The following is a 23,347-nucleotide window of genomic DNA, read 5'->3' as shown; positions in this document are numbered from 1 at the left end:
CAATTGCTAATGAAATGGAAAAAGGAAATCTGTTGTTCAGAGAGATTTACAACGATCTTCAAGAGCTGTATGGATATAATTTAAAATGCAGTTCCGTAAACTAGACTGTTTCCGACATACAGAATTATGCCAGATATCAGTGAGCTTGCAAAAGTCATTTTCCAAAAGTTAAATATCCCAAATGGGAGGATCTCATCAGCAGTGGCTTTTCCTCTTGGTGATTTTCATGCCAAAAGGGGAACAGATTCAGTTTTATACTGACTCATCAACAAGGCAGCTGCAGCCCACTGAATTGCTTTGGTTTTCTGGCATGATAATGACAACCTCAAAATAACAATTAGGTACCCAACAACAGTAACTAAACTTTCAGTTGTTTGCCATAGAAGCTATATTTTACCTTTGTGCAAGCCTCCACTGATTGATTATCAGTGAGAGTTCTACTGTAAATTAAGGATACTAACGTAGCCTGTAAGTTTATATTTATGGTCCAGGAGACAAAGTAAGGAATTTGCCCCCTCTGTAGAAGGTGTAAGACACCCTGGGATAGATGGTAAAAAAGCAATCAAGTGTATTAATATCTGAAAGTGGTAAACAGTGGTAAGACGATTGTATACAGGAAATTTGCTGGGAATGGGATACTCTATAGACCAGTGATTCTCAACCAGGGCTCCGGGGCCCCGTAGGGGGCCACAAGCAGGTTTGAGGGAGGCCATCAAGCAGGGCCAGCATTAAACTACCTGGGGCCCAGGCAGAAAGCTGAAAGCCCACCGCACGGGGCTGAAGTCCAGGGCCCGGAGGCCCACCACCCAGGGCTGCAGCCAAAGCCTGAGCAATGTAGTTTAGCAGGGGCGCCTCTGGCACACAGCCCCAAGCAACTGCCCTGCTTGCTACCCTTTAACGCTGGCCTTGGCTTTTATATGCAGAAAACCAGTTACTGTGGCACAGGTGGGCCGGGGAGTTTTTATAGCATGTTGGAGAGTGGGGGGGTGGACTCAAAAAGAAAAAGGTTGAGAGCCCCTGCTATATACTATACCTATAGTATTTCTGAAATTTATAGATTCAGAGATAAGGCCAGAAGGATCCACTGAGATCATCTAGTCTCGCGGTTCTCAACCCATGGCCCAATTAACACACAGCTACGGCCCAACTGTGTGCTAAAGACCGCCGGGCTGCATGGTGGGGACTGGGTTCCTGGCTGCCCTGCACAGCGGGGTCCAGGCTGCCCAGCCCGGTGGGGGTCTGGGATTGGGACTGCTGGCTAAACCGGCCCCACAGAGTCCAGGGCCGCCACCCAGCCCTACAGGATCTGGGATTGGGGCTACTCTTGTGCGTTTAGCCATGCAGCAGCCAAGCCATCAGGTGCAGTACTGCCAAGTTCGGGTGCAAAGGAGTGCTGTGGTTCCGAAACAGTAGATCCATCCAGAGTGGCAGTCGCAGTGGGGTGGCCACAGAGAGGTCCAGCAGCATGCCGAACCAGCGTTGATGAGGCCAAACCGGGGTTATTAGGACAACCTTCGCCTTGTCCTGTTTGACCTTCACAAGGAACTTATGGATTAATGGCACTCTTGGGAAGGCGTACATTAGAGCCCACAACTATGGGAGCAAAAAGGCGTCTGATAGGGAGCCCCATCAATCCCCCAAATCAAGAAGAATATGTAGCACTTTCTGTTCTGCCAAGAAGTGAACAAGTCCATCCAGGGAGTCCCCCACCTTCGGAAGATCACGCTGACCACCTCCGGTTGGAGAGATCACTCATGGTGAAATGAGAAGGTGGTGCTGTGGCAATCTGCCACCATGTTCCTGGCTCCGGGGAAGTGTGCAGCCATGAGATGAATGGCATGCTGCACACAGAAATCTCAGACAGAGAGCTTCTTGACGAAGAGCTGACAACCGGACTCTGCCTTACCTGCTAATGTAAAACATTCTGGCCTTGTCCATCAGGACCTGCACCACCTTGCCCTTCAGGTAAGGCAGAAAAGCCTGGCAGGCCAAACGATTGTCTTGGGACCAACAGCCTTGAGTGCTGAGATTGCTCTGGTGGGCCCCCCAGCCAAGGTCCAAGGCACTGGAAACCACAATCAGCGACGGGGCCACAAAGAGTGATGGGGCTGAGTTCCTGGCTTCAATCTTCGGGTCTGTCCCAGGAAATGCAGTCCTCCATCCAGGATCTTCCCTTTGATGGGAGTGGGCTCTTCTTGGAGCAAATGGCTGCGAGGCTGCATGGACTCAAGGACACTCAAGCTACCCTCCACTCACTAGGTTTGCATACACTGCAATCAGCGAGGAGACAGTTCAGGCCACCCCCATCTTCTAGGCCTTGGCCTCCCCGGCAGGGCTCCTCTAAGAAAAGAGATGAAGTCATGGCATTCAGCTGTCACCGTTGCCCCCTACTTCCTGTTCACCTGTCCAGCTGAGCTCCTCAAAAGACCAAGGGGATCAGAGCACTAATTTTGAGGGTGCGCTCAAGGATGGCGCCCAAGCATGCCTCAGGATCCAGCACCCTAGTCATTCCTCAGCCACCTTCCGGTCTGCCTGGTTGCGAGTAACCTCAAACTGCTGGGTGCTTGACATAATATCTCTGGGCAACACCCTGTAATTTTCGGCCTTCCCTCCTTTCCCAGTGTCCTCTTCAGGGACACTTCCCACGAGCAACTCCTCATTCAAGAAGTGGAAAACCACCTATGGCTGGAAGCGGAGGAGGTCCCTCGGGACATGAGGGGAAAAGGGTTCTACTCCTGCTATTTCTTAATTCAGAAATGAAAGGGGGCCAAAGACCCATTTTTGAAATGCTGCCAAATTGGCCGCATCCCAGGCCATCCGGAGGGAGCTCCTCGCCACAGTGGTATCCTCCTCCAAAATGGTGGCAAACCTCTGGCCCAGGTCCTCAGGCAGGGAGTCTTTAAACTTGTTTAGGGAGTCCAACAAAATTAAAGTTGTATCTGCCCAGTGGGGCTTGATGGTTAGACACACTAAATTGAAGGCTGACCATCGAATAAACTTTCCTTCTGAAAAGGTCCAACCTCTTGCCATCTTTATTTTTGGGAGTGGAACTCGCCTGCTCCTTTCATTGGCCACAGAACCAGCGATCTCAGGGGCAGGTAGGTATACAAATATTCAAACCCTTTAGCAGGCACAAAATATTTCTTTTAGGCCCACTTGGAAGTTGGGGGGATAGAGGATGGGGTTTGCCAGAGGCCTTGGCTATCTTTAGAACCCCTTTGTGCACAGGATATGCGACCTGTGAGGGGGTTGATGACGTAAGCACATTGAATAGGTTGTCCAATTGCTCCACCATTTCCTCCATCTCCAAGCCCAAATTCAAGGCCATCCTTCACAGCATTGCTTGGTGCTCCTTGAAGTCATCGGGTGAGCGAGCCCGCCCAGGCCCTGCAATTGCCTCATCTGGCAACAATTGTACCACTGGGGAAGAGGCTGGGACTGCCTTCTTTGCAGTGGACACCTGCTGCTCTCCCCCAGTGTCAGAGTCTGCTCCGCTCACCGATCCCGGTAACATGGTTGCTTCTCTGAAGCGGCAAGGGAAGACTGCTGCCAGGATCTGCATGGGGGAGGCATGATTATATTGTTATTTTGACAAATAAAATACGCAGAACTTTGAAATATTGTGTGCAGAATTTTAAGATTTATTGGCATAGAATTCCTCCAGGAGTATAGGGAGTGCAGCAGTCAAGTCTGAAGAACCTGGTGCACCTGTGGCAGCTGGACCGTCTTTAGATGATCAAAGCTCTACTGATGATGGGTCCAGATCAGCACTCAGACTGAATGAGCCAACGCCTATCCTCTTGCTTTCGTACCAAGGTGACTGATTGATCTTTCTTTTTACGTGCTTTACCTTCTAATCTGGGAGTCTTCACTGGAGCCAGTTCTTTAAGGTCAAAATGTAACGTCCCACCCGACCTGAAGTGGCTTGGGGGGGGGAGGAGGGGGGAAGCATGTTTCTTATGGACAGTCCTCAAAGAGGATCTGTCCTTATGCCCATGAGAGTGCCCTCTAGTCTCATGGGGAGCTCTAGAAGAGTCTTGGGGCTTAGATGTTGGCACATACTTGGTGGGCGCTGTTGGTCAGTTGAGGCGGATGTATAGGGAGGTCTCCCTGACCTGGATCAGAGAGGGGCCTCATAGCCTTCTCCATCAGGTACTTTCATAGGTGAAGCTCCCAGGCTTCTCGAGTTCTGGGTGGGAAGGAGCAACAGATACTGCACTTTGCAGAGATCTACATCTCACCTAGACAGTACAGGCATCATTGATGTTCAACACTAATGGAGAAGGAGCGAGGGCTGGAGACACAATTCTTCAATCCCAGTTAATATAATGACAACCTTTTCACTTGTGAGAATGTATTAAAATCAATTATCATTCAAAATACTTCTTATGGGAGTCCTGATTCTAAACAAACTTTTGAAGGAAAATTAACTATAGATTATATTGTTTCCCAGACTGTTTTTTACAGGTTAAATAATAACTTGAGCAGATCACATTTCAAAATGAGTACCTGTAACTACAATAGCAAGATCAAACACAGCCTTATACAACTGGAATTCTGCAGAACCACTCTTGGGTTCAATTAGATTGGAAGCAATAGCAATTTATGAACTTTTGAAAGAGCCTTTGAATTTGTATTGTGATGAGATGGATTCTGCTATACTGCTTGTATATTGCATTATGTAATATGCTTAATACTAAGCAAGCAAAAAAAAAAGTTAAGATAAACAAGGTTCCCAAAATAGATAAGAGCAATGAGATAAAATTGGAACTATTGTATACACTTGTGGTAGTAAATAATTTACACAGACTAAAGATGAATGAATCAGTAACAACAAATCTGATACAAAATCTCAATCACTGCTATTGTAAGTAGTCCCAACAAAGATTGAATGGTGATATTTTCTGGGGGTGCAATACAGTGTCATATTTTTGTGGCAAATCATGAGATGGTTCTGACTAAATTCTTCAAAATAGTGGACCAGAAATCTTCAAATATAGCAACAGCTGCGATTTCAGCAAGTCTGTTCTTTCTTTTTAAAGAGAATCTGTATGTGAACTGTTAAAAGAATCAAGTAGCATAAAGGCAGGAAATAAAGTCATAATTTCAACCCAAAGCAACCATTGGTCTATCTAGTCCAGCAAGTTGCTACCAAGAGTGGCATTTAATTTGGAAGCTCTCTAATAATTGCACCTACTTAATATTTCAATGTAGAAGGAAAACAGATCTTTTGATCAGCAGATCTCTGAAATTCTTTAGACAGACATTCATTGAAACACATGAGCTAGCTTTCTATCCTACTTTAGCTGATTTATACTTCATCTCTCTGTATTCTCTCTGGGTGATTTTGTCTGCAAGAAACTTCAGCCATCTTTATCTTCATTCTTCCATTTGGTACATAGTGTGTTAATTTACTTTTACCAGTTATATTTGCTGCTAATCAATTTTACATTTACCAAGAACAAGGTTTTTAAAAAGTGAAAAACTAGAAGGATTAAGTGACAGTAGTTCTATAGTGATGCTTCATCTTCCAAGTTTTACATTCAAGTCCTGCTTGAACCATAAATTGTTTAGTACTATACATCACATAGAAGTGAAACCCACTTTGTTTAAATGGATGCTTCACAATACAACTGCTAAAAGTATCACAATTAGTAGTTCTCTGATAAAGAAAAACTTAAGGCATGTTTCCAAGTCATATTCTAATACACTGACAATCATATGATGTAGTTCATACATAGTCAAGCCTCACTAGAGTAGGCCGTCTAGGCCTTCCTATTCAATATTCACCCAAAATATAAACAAAAAAATGACAATTCAATAGATCATTTTGCATTGCATACTGAGGACAGTTATCTTTTAAAGATGTTAAAATTATATATTACATATAAAAAATGGTCTTGCCATTGTGTCTACAAAGACTGACCTTTTTGATTCTCCCAGTTTTCTTTGATTCCCCACTGGGCTTACTCTTTTCATTAAAAACTTCACAAGAGCCATCTGTAGCCTCACATACTGAAGTTTTATTTTCAATACCTAAAAACCAAGTGCATTACAAGTTTAGAACCTAGCAGGGAAAACAAGGTGCAATCTGGTAAAAAAAAATTCTGAAAAAAGGTTTTGGAAAGCTTTTCACCCAAGTACCACCAAATATGATTGCAATCTTTTCAAAATATAATTTGCATATTAACATTTGTCGTGTTTACTTTTCTATTTCACTCGAACTATGACAGTGCATTTACCCTCCTATGTCTCTGGTTTAGCCTCTCAATTTCTAGTCTCATGCACAGTGGTACAATGATACAGTATCTGGATTTTCAAAACACACAAAGGCATTTTTATTTAGAAAAGTATTCAGAATTTCTTTGTATCCACACAAAACCTAAATTTGGGGATTATAAAGCACAGATGTTTGAATTTTGCCTTATGTGTCAATGTACATTAGCCTACTTAAAATAAATTGGCGGTCTCAGACCTATTTTCAAATCATACCCCCAAACGCAATTGGCACCTTGTCATCAGGAAGAGGACTAAATGGGCATGGAGCCTAGCTACTACTCTAAATATGGCCCTCCAGAAGAAGACAGCACATTGATAGGGAGGCTGCCAAAAGGAACCATGCACTGTCATTGCCTGTGCTGTATCTGTTCTGTGATTTAATAACTTTCAGTCTCCAGGGCTGTCAAAACCACTTTTGAGAAGATAATTTGCCTGATTAAGATATTTACTCTTTGATCAATCTTTTCATAAATGCAGGTTTAATTACTGAAGATTTAACTAGGTCATTATTGCCAATTTAATTTTCTAGAGTCTAGTCTAGGCCATTGCACAATTTTTAATTTCAAAATGTTAATGTCTTGTTAAAGAAAGTTTAGTGCCCCAGGTATTCGAAATTCAACTCCCCCAAAATAAGCTGATTTTCTATTTGTTTTAGGGGATAAAATACAAAAGTGTACTAAATCAATATTCATGAATATAACTGCATTTAAAACTTGACCAAGCAAAACGAATCGTACAAATGATTTTTTTAAAAAAAATCTTCATTAGTAAAATCTAAAACTTTCAAATTCTCTATCAAGCATTTTAAAAAATGACTTCTTAAAAGGACAAAAATATGGCAAGTAATTTAAGAACAAAAAAAGTGTCATTTATCCATTATTAGTGTTTAAATTTTTTCAGTTTTAATCAAGTTAAGTGTTCTACCATTTCTTCTATTTAATGTCTGTGCCTTACTATTTTAATTTTATCATCTAAGTTATGAGTAAGTTTCACTTGGTTTTAGAGTGTCACATTCTGGTTCTCATAGAACAGAAAAAAGCTGATAAATTTTAATTCCAGCACTGCAGAGTAATATTTACATAATGAAATTTCTCACTAATTCATGAAGGCATATACCTTAATATTACATTTCAGGTAAAATCCTTTCATATGGTAAAGCTAAAATTGGGATTTAATTTAAATTAAAGTGTCCTTTTAAATGCAGAGTAGCATTACATAGCTTTAGCATTATTGGTTTATTATATATGAGTTATGAGGAGAGGCTGAGGGAGCTGGGATTGTTTAGCCTGCAGAAGAGAAGAATGAGGGGGGATTTGATAGCTGTTTTCAACTACCTGAAAGGGGGTTCCAAAGAGGATGGCTCTAGACTGTTCTCAATGGTATCAGATGACAGAACGAGGAGTAATGGTCTCAAGCTGCAGTGGGGGAGGTTTAGATTGGATATTAGGAAAAACTTTTTCACTATGAGGGTGGTGAAACACTGGAATGCGTTACCTAGGGAGGTGGTAGAATCTCCTTCCTTAGAGGTTTTTAAGGTCAGGCTTGACAAAGCCCTGGCTGGGATGATTTAACTGGGAATTGGTCCTGCTTTGAGCAGGGGGTTGGACTAGATGACCTTCTGGGGTCCCTTCCAACCCTTATATTCTATGATTCTATGATATATACATTTTATTTGAATTACATTTGTGCCTATGGGCCCCAATCATAGACCAGGATTCAGGCAAGGAACAAGGTCAGTTCCCAGGCTGCTGCACTGGACAGCAGAGCATGGGGAGGAGGTGACCAGCCCTCTGTGAAGAAAGAAGTAGTTCGGGACTATTTAGAAAAGCTGGACGAGCACAAGTCCACGGGGCCGGATGCGCTGCACCTGAGAGTGCTAAAGGAGTTGGCGGATATGATTGCAAAGCCATTGGCCATTATCTTTGAAAACTCATGGCGATCAGGGGAAGTCCCGGACAACTGGAAAAAGGCTAATGTAGTGCCCATCTTTAAAAAAGGGAAGGAGGAGGATCCGGGGAACTACAGGCCAGTCAGCCTCACCTCACTCCCTGGAAAAATCATGGAGCAGGTCCTCAAGGAATCAATTCTGAAGCACTTAGACGAGAGGAATGTGATCAGGAAGAGTCAGCATGGATTCACCAAGGGAAAGTCATGCCTGACTAATCTAACTGCCTTCTATGACGAGATAACTGGCTCTGTGGATGAGGGGAAAGCAGTGGACGTGTTGTTCCTTGACTTTAGCAAAGCTTTTGACACGGTTTCCCACAGTATTCTTGCCAGCAAGTTATAGAAGTATGGGCTGGATGAATGGACGATAAGGTGCATAGAAACCTGGCTAGATTGTCGGGCTCAACGGGTAGTGATCAATGGCTCCATATCTAGTTGGCAGCCGGTATCAAGTGGAGTGCCCCAAAAGTCGGTCCTCGGGCCGGTTTTGTTCAGTATCTTCATTAATGATCTGGAGGATGGTGTGGATTGCACCCTCAGCAAGTTTGCAGATGACACTCCACTGGGAGGAGAGGTAGATACACTGGAGGGTAGGGATAGGATACAGAGGGCCCTAGACAAATAAGAGGATTGGGCCAAAAGAAATCTGATGAGGTTCAACAAGGACAAGTGCAGAATCCTGCACTTAGGACGGAAGAATCCCATACACCGCTACAGACTAGGGACCGAATGGCTAGGCAGCAGTTCTGCAGAAAAGGACCTAGGGGTTACAGTGGACGAGAAGCTGGATATGAGACAACAGTGTGCCCTTGTTGCCAAGAAGGCCAATGGCATAAGTAGGGGCATTTCCAGCAGATTGAAAGACGTGATCGTTCCCCTGTATTTGACATTGGTGAGGCCTCATCTGGAGTAGTGTGTCCAGTTTTGGGCCCCACACTACAAGAATGATGAGGAAAAATTGGAAAGAGTCCAGCGGAGGGCAACAAAAATGATTAGGGAACTGGAACACATGACTTATGAGGAGAGGCTGAGGGAACTGGGATTGTTTAGTCTGCAGAAGAGAAGAATGAGGGGGGATTTGATAGCTGCTTTCAACTACCTGAAAGGGGGTTCCAAAGAGGATGGCTCTAGACTGTTCTCAGTGGTAGCTGATGACAGAACAAGGAGTAATGGTCTCAAGTTGCAGTGGGGGAGGTTTAGGTTGGATATTAGGAAAAACTTTTTCACTAGGAGGGTGGTGAAATACTGGAATGCGTTATCTAGGGAGGTGGTGGAATCTCCTTCCTTAGATATTTTTAAGATCAGGCTTGACAAAGCCCTGGCTGAGATAAGCAAGGGGTTGGACTAGATGACCTCCTGAGGTCCCTTCCAACCCTGATATTCATGATTCTATGTATAGAAAACTATAAAACTAGTGCTGTTGATTAGTTGCACTTAACTCACACGATTAACTCAAAAAAATTAATCACCATTTAAAAAATTAATCGCGATTAATCGCCCTGTGAAACAATAGAATACCGATTGAAATTTATTAAATATTTGTGGATGTTTTTCTACATTTTCAAATGTATGGATTTCTATTACAACACAAAAAGAAAAGGAGTACTAGTGGAACCTTAGAGACTAACCAATTTATTAGTCTCTAAGGTGCCACTAGTACTCCTTTTCTTTTTGCAAATACAGACTAACACATTTGCTACTCTGAAACCTACTACAACACAGAACACAAAGTGTACAGTTCTCAATTAAAAATATTTGGACTGTAAAATGATAAACAGAAGAAACAGTATTTTTCAATTCACCTCATATAAGTACTGTAGTGAAATCTCTTTATTGTGAAAGTGTAACTTACAAATGTAAATTTTGTTTGTTACATAACTGCACTCAAAAACAAAACAATGTAAAACTTTAGAGCCTACAAAAGTCCACTTAGTCCTACTTCTTGTTCAGCCACTCGCGAAGACAAACAAGCTTGTTTACATTTACAGGAGATACTGCTGCCTGCTTTTTATTTACGTCACTTGAGAATGAGAACAGGCATTTGCATGGCACTTTTGTAGCCGGCGTTGCAAGGTATTTACGTGCCAGATATGCTAAACATTCGTACGCCCCTTCATGCTTCGGCCACCATTCCAGGGGACATTCATCCATGCCGACAATGCTCGTTAAAAAAAAATAGTGCAATAAAATTTGTGACTGAACTCCTTGAGGGAGAATTGTATGTCTCCTGTTCTGTTTTACCCGCACGCTACCATATATTTCCTGTTATAGCCGTCTCGGATGATGACCCAGTACATATTGTTCATTTTAAGAACATTTTCACAGCAGATTTGACAAAATACAAAGAAGGTACCAATGTGAGATTTCTAAAAATAGCTACAGCACTCAAGCCAAGGTTTAAGAATCTGAAGTGCCTTCCAAAATCTGAGAGGGATGGGGTGTGGAGCATGCTTTCAGAAGTCTTAAAAGAGTAACACTATGATGAGGAAACTACAGAACCCAAACCACCAAAAAAAAAAAAAGAAAGAAAAATCAACCTGCTGGTGGCATCTGACTCAGATGATGAAAATGAACATATGTCGGTCTGTTCTACTTTGGATCGTTACCAAGCAAAACTCGTCATCAACATGGACGCATGTCCTCTGGAATGGTAGCCAAAGCATGAAGGAACATATGAATCATTAGCGCACCTGGCATGTAAATATCTTGTGATACCGGCTACAACAGTGCCATGCAATCTCCTGTTCTCACTTTCAGGTGACACTGTAAACAAAAAGCGGGCAACATTATCTCCTGCAAATTGTAACCAAACATTTGTCTGAGCAATTAGCTGAAGTAGGACTGAGTGGACTTGTAGGCTCTAAAGTTTTACATTGTTTTATTTTTGAATACAGGCTTTTTTGTACATAATTCTACATATGTAAATTCAACTTTCATGATAAAGAGATTGCACAACAATATGTGTATTAGATGAACTGAAAAATACTATTTCTTTTGTTTTTTACTGTGAAAATATTTGTAATAAGAATATAAAGTGAGCAGTGTACATTTTGTATTCTGTGTTGTAATTGAAATCAATAGATTTGAAAATGTAGAAAACATCAAAAATATTGAAATAAATGGTATTCTATAATTGTTTAATCGCGTGATTAATTTTTTTGAGAGATTAATAGCGATTAATTTTTTAATTGCTTGACAAGCCTATATAAAATATTTATTTACAAGTAGAAAATTAAAAACCTTAAGAAATATACTATGTAGCTGTGGGACGGGGTATCTCTACCTCGCACTGGCCCACCTGGGATTGACAACACATTGTGGGCTGAAGAGGCCATGCCCCTTGCCCCTCCTGGGCATGCTCTAGCTGGAAGCAGGATATAAAAGGTAGCAGCCCTGCCCAGGCTGGACTGACTGAGGACAAGTGTGGACGTATGCTGCAGGCTCCTGCCAGAGAACTGCTGGAGCTCCAGACTGCCAAGGCTGAAGACACGGCATCTGAGCTGGAACTCCCCTCAGCTAGAGAGGAACAGAGCGACAGGAGGTCACTACCTCCAAAGGACCTGATGGAGCTGGAATCAAGGGTAGGAGGCAGTCCAGGGAATACGAAGATTGAAATGGGAAACAAGCCTGACTGGGTTTCATAAGGTCCTGGGTCGGGATCTGGTGGGGTAGGGTGAGCCGGGAGCCCCCTATCCTGCCCCACATTTACCGCTGGGTGCAGGCACGTGTAGGGTGGACATGACTGCCCAAGGGCAGCTCCAAGGACTCTGGGCACTAAGCCACACTGCCCTGGGAGCAATGGTGGCCCTATGGACTCTGGCCACTAGGCCAAGCTGCCCTAAAGACAGAGAACACCCTAGTTACTCTTGCCATTTGAGCCATAGCTACTCTTAAATTGTCTGCCTCAACCTGACACCCCGTGACAAGCTGTAATATAACCACACACACGCACACCCAGCCTTAAAGTGTCTGTGTCTTTACAGAGGTGGAAAAATGAAGTAAAGAAATTAAGGCTAGCATTTTCAAATTTGTATGTCTCAAATATCAGCAGTGCTGAACACCCAGGATGAAAGCCTGGCCCAACTGAAATCTGTGGCAAAACTCCTGTTGACTTCAAGACAGTCCCCTCACCCGCCCCCAGAGCTCCCATCACACCCCCCTCACCCGCCCCCAAAGCTCCCATCCAAAAAAATGGGACTAAAGTTGCCCATTGTCACCACAAGCAAATAGCAGCGATGAAGAGATTTCAGGACTCCTGATTCTTCAGCCTTGTGCTCCATCCACAAGACTATAGGGGACCAGAGCTAATTACAGTTTTTGCCACGTAAGAGAATGTACTGTTTCTATATTCACTATAAAGCATCTTAAAAAAAAAATCACTCAAGTCCCAAGTTTTAATTCAGAAAGACTAAAAAGAATATGAAAGAATCCTATGTTCAAGTGTCATCTGAACAATTGAAGAATGTTTAATCTTTCTTAAAATCTATTAATGTTCCATTCCTTGCCTCACCTATCATTTATTGCTGGGGTTTTTAGGTAAGTAGCTATAGGAATTAAATAGATCATTCTAGACCACAGTACAACACCAAATTATCTAATCACTATCCCTATCAAAAAATAAATCACAACCAGACTGATGGAAATTGTATTACTATAAAATGTATAGTTTAATTAAGTAAGTTTTACATAATTCAATAATTAGCAAATCCATTAGGCTTCCCTTATCTCAAGGTATATTAATGGTCACTGAAAATAGTGTACACTGCTGCATCTCCATTAACTCTTATTCACAGATGAGGAAACCACCGATTCTCTCCCTTGTGTTCAGTGCAAATGTCACTGATCACAAAGCACTGTAAGATGTTAACCGTAGCTTTTCTTATTCCTGCACAGCTCAGGAAGAGACACAGACAACAATGGGAACAGCGCCTTATAAAAGTGAACTGCTTAGGAAATTGTGCACAGTTTGCAAAGTCAGATCAGGGGACCTGAATTGTCAGACCCCAGATTTCACTTGCCTGTGCACTCACATCTATGGCCACAAATGGTTTGCACATAAAAATTTTATCAACTGCTCACACAAGTCTTGATGGTGGAAAACAACATGCTCAGGCAAAGGCAGAATTGAGGATCCATTGCAAATAAGTATTCTCTCATTGAAGTCAATGGGAATTTTGCCAATAACCAAAGGAAAGAGAAATATTTCAAATCTTTTTTTCCTCCAAGTTTCAAACTCTAGCATAAGTGTATCCAGAGCAAAAAAAATTTTTTTCAAGGGACAAATCTTTTATGCAGAAAGGAGATCAGTTCTGTCATCATGGATATTGGATTACTTTTTGTCTACATGTTTCAGGAGAAAGGTCAAAGATTTATTTTATCAGAGATTTTTTTCAGCATTTTAAAAAACACAGCAGTTTCCTCTCTGCTAGCTCTAATTAACATTTGCATGTAACACTTTCAAACAATTACCTGGAACATAGGAACAAAAATAAAAGTTAACAAATTTTTTACTATTTCAACAAACAGTAACAAATAAATTCTCTTGCATTAGAAGGGAATTCACAATCAATCCAAAATAAAAATGAAGGCTTTATTTACAAGACATCAATATTTAATAACCACGCTGATTCAGTCTGAAAATTCACCACATTAACTACTCAAAGTTTAAGTGGGACTTGTGTTTCACATAACTTTATATTTAAACAAATTCAAATCTTATTCTTTTTATTATTGCTCCTTCCCTTTCAAATGATTTTAAACAAGGGCTCCCCAAACTCAGGCTCTATTTGATCCTGCAGTGAAGTCACAAGGCTGAACATGTGACATCAGAAGCACCACCAAAGAAAACAGTAACAATTGTAAATGTCAGATGACATCATTAGATCAAGCAGAACTTGAGTAATGAAAGTTCTTAACCAAAAAACAGATTTTCAAACAGCAGCAGGAGGCAGAAAAATATAAAGGCTCAGTAAATTGATTGTATTTTCAAGTTTGCCAAAGTTTGAAAGTTCTTCTTTGGGAATTAAAGCAGAGTGCCCCCAAAGACATGCTCATTTTTGTATCTGGAGCTAGAATTTATAAGTTAATCAAAGCAATTGATGTAGATATCTAACTTTAAAACCACACAATTGGAAGAAGCACCTTTGATGTCCTTATGCTTATCTTTAAAAAGAACAAAGGAAAGGTATTAATTTGATGACCATTTTCTAAGCTTGGTTACCTGGCACAAAAAATAGATCTCCATAATCATTTAGGTTTAAACTTGCGACAAAAGCTATTTTTTTTAAGCTATACAATTGTGGGGTACTTCAGACCTAAAAATATTGGTACTTATTTTATTAATTAAGCCAAACCAGTAGCCTGAGGTGTAGAGATACCATACATACAGCTATATTTAAGGTTCTCTGTCAACTTGGGCTTTTTTTCCATGATTCATAATCAGCTATGTTTGCTGTGCACTAAAACTTTGCATGAAGTTTTTAATAATAAAATTTAGACATTCTAGCACTCTTTTACAAAAGTCTAACTAAATTTACAAAATGAAATTAACCTTATATGAAAAAGTTTTCCCATATTCAAAAGTCAAAAATATCAAATTTTAAAAATAGTGTACCCACAACAGGCAGTAATTTTTTGCAGGGAAATTCCTATGGTATTGTACCATACTAGTATATTCTAATACCAGAATGATTCTAGTAATTTTTAAACCAGCTTAAATGATTATCCAATAATAAAAAAATCTGATGACTTAAAAATTAAGCTTGCAACATACTGAAAAACAAATTCTAAGTTGAATCCATCCATCCATATCTCTTGGACTCACTCCTTCACTTCCATCCACACCGATGGCATGAGTTACTGGAATGCAAGTTTTCAACTTATATTTTACGGGCATCTCCCCCTGCTGATTTTTACCTCAATTTTATTTAAAGGGAGTTTTTCCACTGGTGGATTAAAAGGTATATACACTCCAAATTAAGTACTATATAATATGGACAATTTGTAAAATCACAGTATAATTAACCATGATAATACTGTTTCTTAGGATATACAAGAAAAATGGCACAGGGTTTTTATAGTGTGCCAAATACCAGGAAAAAGAAGTTCACATACTTGGACTGCATTTTTTGAGCAGGATTTCCTCCTTTTCTCCTGTTGACTTTTCTGTATTTGCAGAGTCTGGAAAAGTAAGTGGGTGTTCTTTTGGCTTCACTGCACCCATTTTGTCACTTTTTAAAGAATCTGATGTCATCAATACAGTATTTTCTTCTGGTAGTCTAGTTTCTGAAAGCCATTGTTTTCCCTCAACATGGTAGTCCCTTTCAGAATTTAGTTGCACAAGCATTTTTAATGCATCATCATGCTGCATCTTTGAATTTTCACTTGAATTGAGCAACTTACCAGTAGCTTGAGGGCAGCTATTCACGCTAGTTCTGCAGGTTATTTTCTGAACATTTTGATGCAGTTGATTCAGAGGGCTAGAACCCAGGGCTTCTGCAGTCTCAGTGTTTACTCCACCTGACATGCAGTTTAAGCTCACATTTACTGTACTTTCTGAACATTCAGTTAGCTTGCAGTCACTCTCTGTTGAAACACCACTTGTCTCAACAGTTCTTTTCCTTTTATTGGAAAGAGCAATGCACTGTTTATCTGACCCTTCAAACAATTTATCCTGTTTGTGGCTTAAAAAGTCTCTTTTGCAACTCACTTCAGGAGCACTTGGCGAATTCTGCTGAACTTGCAAAGGAAAGTGTCTTACGTGCATTTCACTTTTCTTCAAATTAGAAGGTGAAAAAAAGTCTTCATATGAAGCTTCCTCTATGTCTGATGACTTGTTACGTGTGGTCATCGCTAGAAGAAACTCATTTTCAGACCCTCTCTTACATAACGCCAATGTGGTCAATTTCATATTATATTTTTCTCTTTTTGGTTTTCCCCTTATTTTGTATTGGAGACTACAATCCCTTGTGTCAACAGGAATATTTATGTCACCCAAATGCATATTAATAGAATCTTCATTGCTCACTAATGAATCAGACTGATTACCTGTGGTAACTGCAGCAGCTTCCAATTGGACAATTTTTTGGGAAAGAGTGATGTGACTCAAGTCTTTTTCCTGGAGAAAAGAACTTTTGGTTGAAACCGATGCAGAAGTCAGAGTATCTTCACCACACTGATTTAGGTCAGGGGAGACTTTAGATTTTCTCCTTTTAGCAAACAGTTTATCTTCTAGAGGGCGTTGCAAAATTAGTTTTTTGCTTAAATGTTTTCTGTTAGATGATTTTGGAGTTAAATTCCCTTGGTCACTGCTTGAAGGTGTTGAAACGTAAATATCACTTTCAGCTGATGCTGGTTTCTGATTTTTGTATTTACAGTTTCCCCAAATGTCATCAAAACTCAAGTTTAAAGAATCACTGATGTGTTCTTCTGCAAGACATTAACAACAGCAGTATAAACACTAACAAAATGGAACAGTAGAAAAGTTAGTGAACTATGTGGGAAGTTACTAAAATAATTGTCCAAAGATTTAGCCACTTAACATTCACACAGCTAAGATTTTCACTTAAATATTGAAAAAATGCATTTCTATACTTTTCCTCTTACAATATTCGCTTTATAAAGTGTTTGGTGGAAGAATGTGATAATTTTAAAGAACCTTTTCAGAACTCTAGCAAACCAATGCTCAGATACAGACTAGAAGAGTTTTGATTATTCTAGAACAGCTCTGAGAAACCTGAGGCCCCTATATCAATACTTACATTTTTTGAAACACATACTCATTTATTGCAATAGTTATGTTTATAATGAAATGCTCTCCTATAAGAATTACAGTAAGTTTTATAGGTATTGCACAAGTCTATTAGCTGTCTTGATTTAAGTATGATATGGCTATTATCCTGATTAACTGAGTTGGAGGAGACGAGAGCTGAAACTTCACATAACATATCAGACACCTGAGACAGCAACTGAAAGTGAAATCCATATTTGTGCTTAACCGACATTAACAAAAGGGCACATACTAGATAAAAGAGAGGACTTCAGTTCATGTCTAAAATTAAGTGTGACGTTACACTTCCATATTCTTCACAGAAATATGTTATTGATATGTATATGGTATAATTAAGATATACTTTATGCAAGATGGGTCTTGAAAGATATCATTAGAAAGGTTATAATTTACCGAATATGTTTATCCAATTTGTATGCATGTATCATTTTTGTATCTGAAGCTGGGAATATTGACCATGTCTCTATATTTCAAATGTGCTACACTGAATGAGGCCAAACAATGTTAGTGGCTTTAAATGCACACAAGCAAAAGGATTACTCCAGCAACTGTGTGCAACAGAAACCCCTCAGAGATAGCTCTACACAAGGAGAACTGTTTGACCCAGGTCACAGCAAAAAAGCTTTCCAGCAAGTGGGGGGAAGGTATAAAAGAGGGACACATGACAACATGGGGGTCCTGACTCTCCCGAAAATACCACACCTGAAAACACCTGAAGAACAAAGACTGAGCTGTGAGAAATGATGGTCCCAGGCCAAGATCTTTAGCCGGTGTATGGAAACCTGGGAAAGCCAAGGCAACTTGTGCTTTAAGAATCTGCTAGCCTGTTTATCACTCAGGGTGAGAATTTGCTAATTTGTATCTCACCTATCTAGTGTGTTAAACTCAGTTTGTGGTTTTTGTTTATTTACTACGGTAATCTGCTTTGTTCTGTTTGCTATCCCTTTAACCACTTAAAATCTACCTTTTGTAGTTAAACTTACTTTATTTATTATTAAACCCAGATTATGTAATTTCTAACCGGAATGGGGAAGAAGTCATGCACACCTCTCTTCACAGCGAGAAAGAGGGCGGATTTTCATGAGCTTGCGCTGTGCAGATTTTTTTTTTTTACGGTGCAAGACCGTTTATCTCCCAAAAGGTGTGTGCACGTGAGTGCTGGGGGAGCCCTCTCACGCACAGCTGACTTCAGTCTGTGTCTGCAGCAGGGTGTGACCCTACATGTGTGTGTGCGTGCACGCGCGCGCACACACACACACACACTGCAAGAGGCCAGAGAACCTAATTCAGCAAATCAGGAAGAGCGAACCCAGGCTGGTTGAGCAGAAGAGGCTCAGTGAAATCCCAGTACATGAGGTGGCATCCCAGAAGGGGGGGCGGGGCCAACCCACCACATTAAGTTAATTTGAGTTAAAACAGCATCTGAAGCTTCTTCCTTAAACAATGAGGAAATTATTTGTATTATCACTTTAACCACTACCAAACTAAAAATCTACATACTGCAGCTCATTCTACTAAAGCATTTGAATTTTAAACATTTTCTAAAGGAGGTGCTGATTAAATTATTATTGCAGTTATGTAACTAAATAGAAATCTGAATTTTTCAGGGGATTATGGCAGTCTTTCTACACTATAATTAATCTCTCCTTTTTCTTTGCCACACTTTGTCAAAAGTGTGCTGGTTGTGGCTTTAGTGTTGCAACAGATTCCTGAAGGAACCTACAGTACAGACAAAAAGATGGTGATCATAGGCTACGGGGGAAAGAGAGAGGGCAGCTTCTTCTTTTATGGGATCATCAATACTGCTCTCCAGACACTGCTATGTTTATAACTGAAAGCAAAGCCACAGAAGGACATATCATGACAATAATCCAACACATGCTGTATTCGCAGGAGCAGATCCACTCTTACATACCTATAACCCTCTGCTTTCTTATTAATTATAGAATACCCACATGGTACATTAGTGACAGGCACAACATCTGCAAGAAGCATATGGTACAGCCTAGTGTCAGGAGTAAGATACTAGACAGGCAACTGAACTATCTACCATTATGACAATTCTTATGGCTATGCAGATCTTACTCTCTACTTTGATCAATTGCTACAACCTAAATCTAGTTCTTTGCTCTTGCCTCCAACATAGAAGCTGCAACAAATACAAAAAATAAGCATGAGGCCATAGTTACATGTGCCAGCAACAAGATTAATAGGCAGATGAGCATGAAAGAAAGCTGAGCAGCTCTCAGCAAGTCATCCCCTATACTGCACATCATACAAAGCAAGCATCTAGCTTCTTAAGCAGCAGCCCTGATTACGATACTGCCGCTGATTAACCTGTAACCATAAAACATGAGCAAGAAAATGTAAAAACATATTGTCATTTTATTACTGCAATAGATTGCTGCATACTTTGGTTTATATGGCCTTCAGTAAAATATTCCATACGTTCATTACAGTATGTGTAGAAGTTTTGTAAGAACATAAGAATGGCCACACTGGTCAGATCAATTGTTCATTTAGCCCAGTATCCTGTCTTCCAACAGTGGCCAGTGCCAGATGTTTCAGAGGGACTGAACAGAACAGGACAATTATTGAATGGTCCCCTGTCACAGTTCCAGCTTCTGGCAGTTGGAGGGTTGGAGACGCCCAGAGCATGGGCTTGCGTCCCTCACCATCTGACTAATAGCCATTGATGGACCTATCCTTCTTGAACTTATCTATTTCCTTTTTGAACCGAATTATACCCTTCACAACATTCCTTGGCAACAAGCTCCACAGGTTGTGCATTGTGTAAAGAATTACTTCCTTATGTTTGTTTTAAACCTGATGCCTATTAATTTCACTGGCTGAACCCTGGTTATTGTGTTACTGAGTAAATAACACTTGTTATTTTTTGTGTTATTTAGTAAATATCAGTTCCTTATTCACTTTCTCCGCACTATGCATGATTTCATAGACCTCTATCATATCCCCCCCAGTCGTCTTTTTCTAAATTGAACCATCCCAGTCTTTTTAATCTCTCCTATAAAAGCTGTTCAAGACCCGTAATCATTTTTGTTGCTCTTTTCTGTACTTTTTCAAATTATTACATATATTTTTGAAATGGGGTGACCAGAACTGCACATAATATTCAAGGTGTGGGCATACCATGGATTTACAGAGTGACATTATGATTTTCTTATTTTCTCTCCCTTTCCTAATTGTTCCTAACATTGTTAGCTCTTTTGACTGCCACTGCACATTGAGCAGATGTTTTCCAAGAACTATCCATGATAACTCCAAGATTTCCTTCTTGAGTGGTAACAGCTCATTCAAATCCCATCATTTTGTCTGTGTACTTGGGATTATTTTTTCAAACGTGCATTACTTTCCAGTTATCAACATTGAATTTGATCTCCCATTTTGTTGCCCAGTGACCTAGTATAGCGAGAGCTCTTTGTACCTCCCCACAGTCCTCTTTCTATTTAACTATCTTGAGTAATACTGTTATCTGCAAACGTTGTCACCTCACGATTCATCCACTTTTCCAGATCATTTGTGACTATGTTGAATAGCACTAGTCCTACTACAGATTGTTTTGTGACACTGAACCCCATATTCCTCACAGATACATTATTTTATATATATATATATATATATATGTATATATATAGATATATATATATATATATGATATGATACTGGCATAATTATGATGTATTTTATGCAAGATAGGTCATGTGAGGTTGTGACGAAGTGGGAATGTTCTTAATGTTTTCTCTGAATGCTGTGTGAGTGCCTCAGTTTCCCCTATGCAGTTCTTAAGTATCTAGGTGGTGGGATAACCTGGGTGATTGTTGCAGAGCCAGTGTGATGCTGTCTGCACAGAGAATGGCTGATGCCCTGTCTCCTGGCCACTGATGGCCTGGCCCCCTCCTCTGCAAGGTGCCACTGAAGGTATTGGAGAACAAAGATCAGGTGGCCTCCTGGCCCGGAAAAGAGACAAAGGCTGGGGGAGGGGCTGGAGAGTTTCAGTTTGGAGCTGGCTGGGAAAATGGAGGGAGGCCCAGATGGGGAAATGGCCTCCCTACCCCACGAGATGGACCTGACTGAGGGGTCCTGTTCTCTGTACCTACAAGCTCTGTTTTAGACCATGTACACCTGTCTTCTCATAAACCTTCTGGCTGGCTAAGAGTCATGTCTGACTGCGGAATTGGGGTGCAGGGCCCTCTGGCTTCCCCAGGAGCCCCGCTGGTGCGGACTCACTGCAGGAAACACACTGTGTAAAGAGAGGATGCTAAATGCTCCAAGGTCAGTGCCAGGAAGGCCAAAGTTGTGTAAGCTTCTTGCCCTGGAGACAGTCTGCTCAGAGAGAGGCGGCTTCCCCAGAGTCCTGACTGGCTTCGTATGGAGTAGTTCCAGAGCATTGCCCGGTGACTCCATGACAGAGATATCACTGGAAAGGTTATCATTTACTGAATGATTATCCTATTTATATGCACGTGTCATTTTTGTATCGGAAGTTAGAAATATTGACTATGTATCTGTGTTACAAATATATCTACACCTGGGTAACGCCCACTAGACAAAAGACTCTCAGTCTAGATGGCTGGTTAAGAAGGGCCCATTCAGGTTAATGAGCCATTAGGAAAACAAACAACAGGCCTTAGAAGAAGCTTATCTTCCTGAACCTGGGGACGCTACAAACAAACTCCAAGTTATGGCTACTGTAACACTTCAGGGCCATGTGCCCAGTCACCCGGTGCTGGACTCCATCTTGGGATACCAGTGTTTTTCAACTGACAGATGTGGGAACCAAGCTTTGAAACAAAGGGTTCCTGTGATATGCAAAAGCTATATAAGGAAGGGGAGTGACATCATGGGGGTTCTTTACTGACTCCCCAACCCAGAAGACTCTTGAAAACACCTAAGGAACAGAAAGACTGAACTGAGGGAAGTGCTGGACGCAGGCTGAAGGGATTTTTAACCTGTGAATGAAACATCTGGAGATTCCAAGCTGTAAGTTAGTGCAGCTTGCCCCTTTAGAATCTGAAACATGCTGGTATCTTCATTTAGAGTGAGAATTTGCTATTCATATCTGATCTATGTAGTATATTAAGCTTAGTTTGTGTTTATTAGCTAGGTAATCTGTTTTAATATTGATATCCCTTATAATCACTTAAAATCTATCTTTTGTAGTTAATAAACTTGATTTTGCTTTGTCTAAAACCAGTGTGTGTGGGGAAATCATAAATCAGGGCAGAAAGCTGTTGCATATTTCCTCTCCACATTGAGGGAGGGGGTGAATTTCATGAGCTTACTCTGCACAGTCCTCTGTGCAGCGTAAGAAGGTAAAATTTTGGGTTTACACCCGGGGGGGAAAGGGGGAATGAGGTGTATCTGAGTATCTGGAAAGTTCCTTAGCTGAAGCTTCCCCACGCACAGCTGATCACAGCATCTCTGTGTAACTGCAGCTGGGTGTGTCCCTACCTGCATGTGCGCTGGTAAAATTGCAGGCTGAGAGAGGGCTTGGCAGGCTGGGCACAGCAGTACAGTGTAAAGGGAACCTAGGCTTTTAGGTCAGGGGGGCTTAGTGGTATCCTAGTTTCAAGTGGCATCCTAGGGGGAACCAGTCACACACTTTATTTACCTTTCTCAATTCTGAAAAAACTGACCCTTTTATTCCTACTCTTTGTTTTCTGTCTTTTAACCAGTTACTGATCCATGAGAGGACCTTCCCTCTTATCCCAGAAGTACTTACTTTGCTTAAGAGCCTTTGGTGAGGGACCTTGTTAAAGGCTTTCAGAAAAAGTCCAAATACACAATATCAACTGAATCACCCTTGTCCACATGCTTGGTGAATACCTCAAAGAATTCTAATAGATTGGTAAGTCATGATTTCCTTTTAGAAAGCCCTATTGACTTTTTCCCTACACACCATGTTGATCTGTGTCTGGTAATTCTGTTATTTACTATATAGTTTCAACCAGTTTGCATGGTAATGAAGTTATGTTTACTGGCCTATAATTGCCCATAGGGCTGTCCATTCATCACAGTTGACTCAAGCGATTAACTCAAAACAAACTCGAGTAAAAAATTAATCATGATTAATCACAGTTTTAATCACACTTACATTTAAATTGCTTTTTATTATTGTTTATAATAAAAAATTTGATGTTTTTCTACTTTTTCAAATATATTGATTTCAATTACAACACAGATCACAGAGTCTACAGTGCTCAGTTTATATTATATTTTATTACAAATATTTGCACTGTAAAAAACAAAACTAGTATTTTTCCATTCACCTCATACAAGTACTATAATGCAATCTCTTTACATGAGAGTGCA

The 23,347-nt window shown here is 40.7% G+C and overlaps 1 protein-coding gene across 7 annotated transcripts in view; it reads right to left on the bottom strand.

Annotated features, from left to right (window-relative positions):
- Window positions 1-23,347, bottom strand: part of MCPH1 (microcephalin 1) — a 231,741-nt gene that overhangs the window by 182,649 nt on the left and 25,745 nt on the right. For 6 of the 7 annotated variants that reach the window (XM_048845288.1, XM_048845289.1, XM_048845291.1 and 3 more), the window contains 2 exons: window positions 15,340-16,653; window positions 5,927-6,036 (listed from right to left, as the gene is read on the bottom strand). In XM_048845288.1, the coding sequence (XP_048701245.1) occupies window positions 5,927-6,036; window positions 15,340-16,653 (1,424 nt within the window). The remainder of the gene's footprint in view (window positions 1-5,926; window positions 6,037-15,339; window positions 16,654-23,347) is intronic. The other variant, XM_048845290.1, reaches the window with a different exon arrangement.

Source organism: Caretta caretta, chromosome 3 (assembly GCF_965140235.1).
Source record: "Caretta caretta isolate rCarCar2 chromosome 3, rCarCar1.hap1, whole genome shotgun sequence".
Taxonomy (NCBI): domain Eukaryota; kingdom Metazoa; phylum Chordata; order Testudines; family Cheloniidae; genus Caretta; species Caretta caretta.
This window is presented reverse-complemented; position numbering and strand designations above follow the sequence as displayed.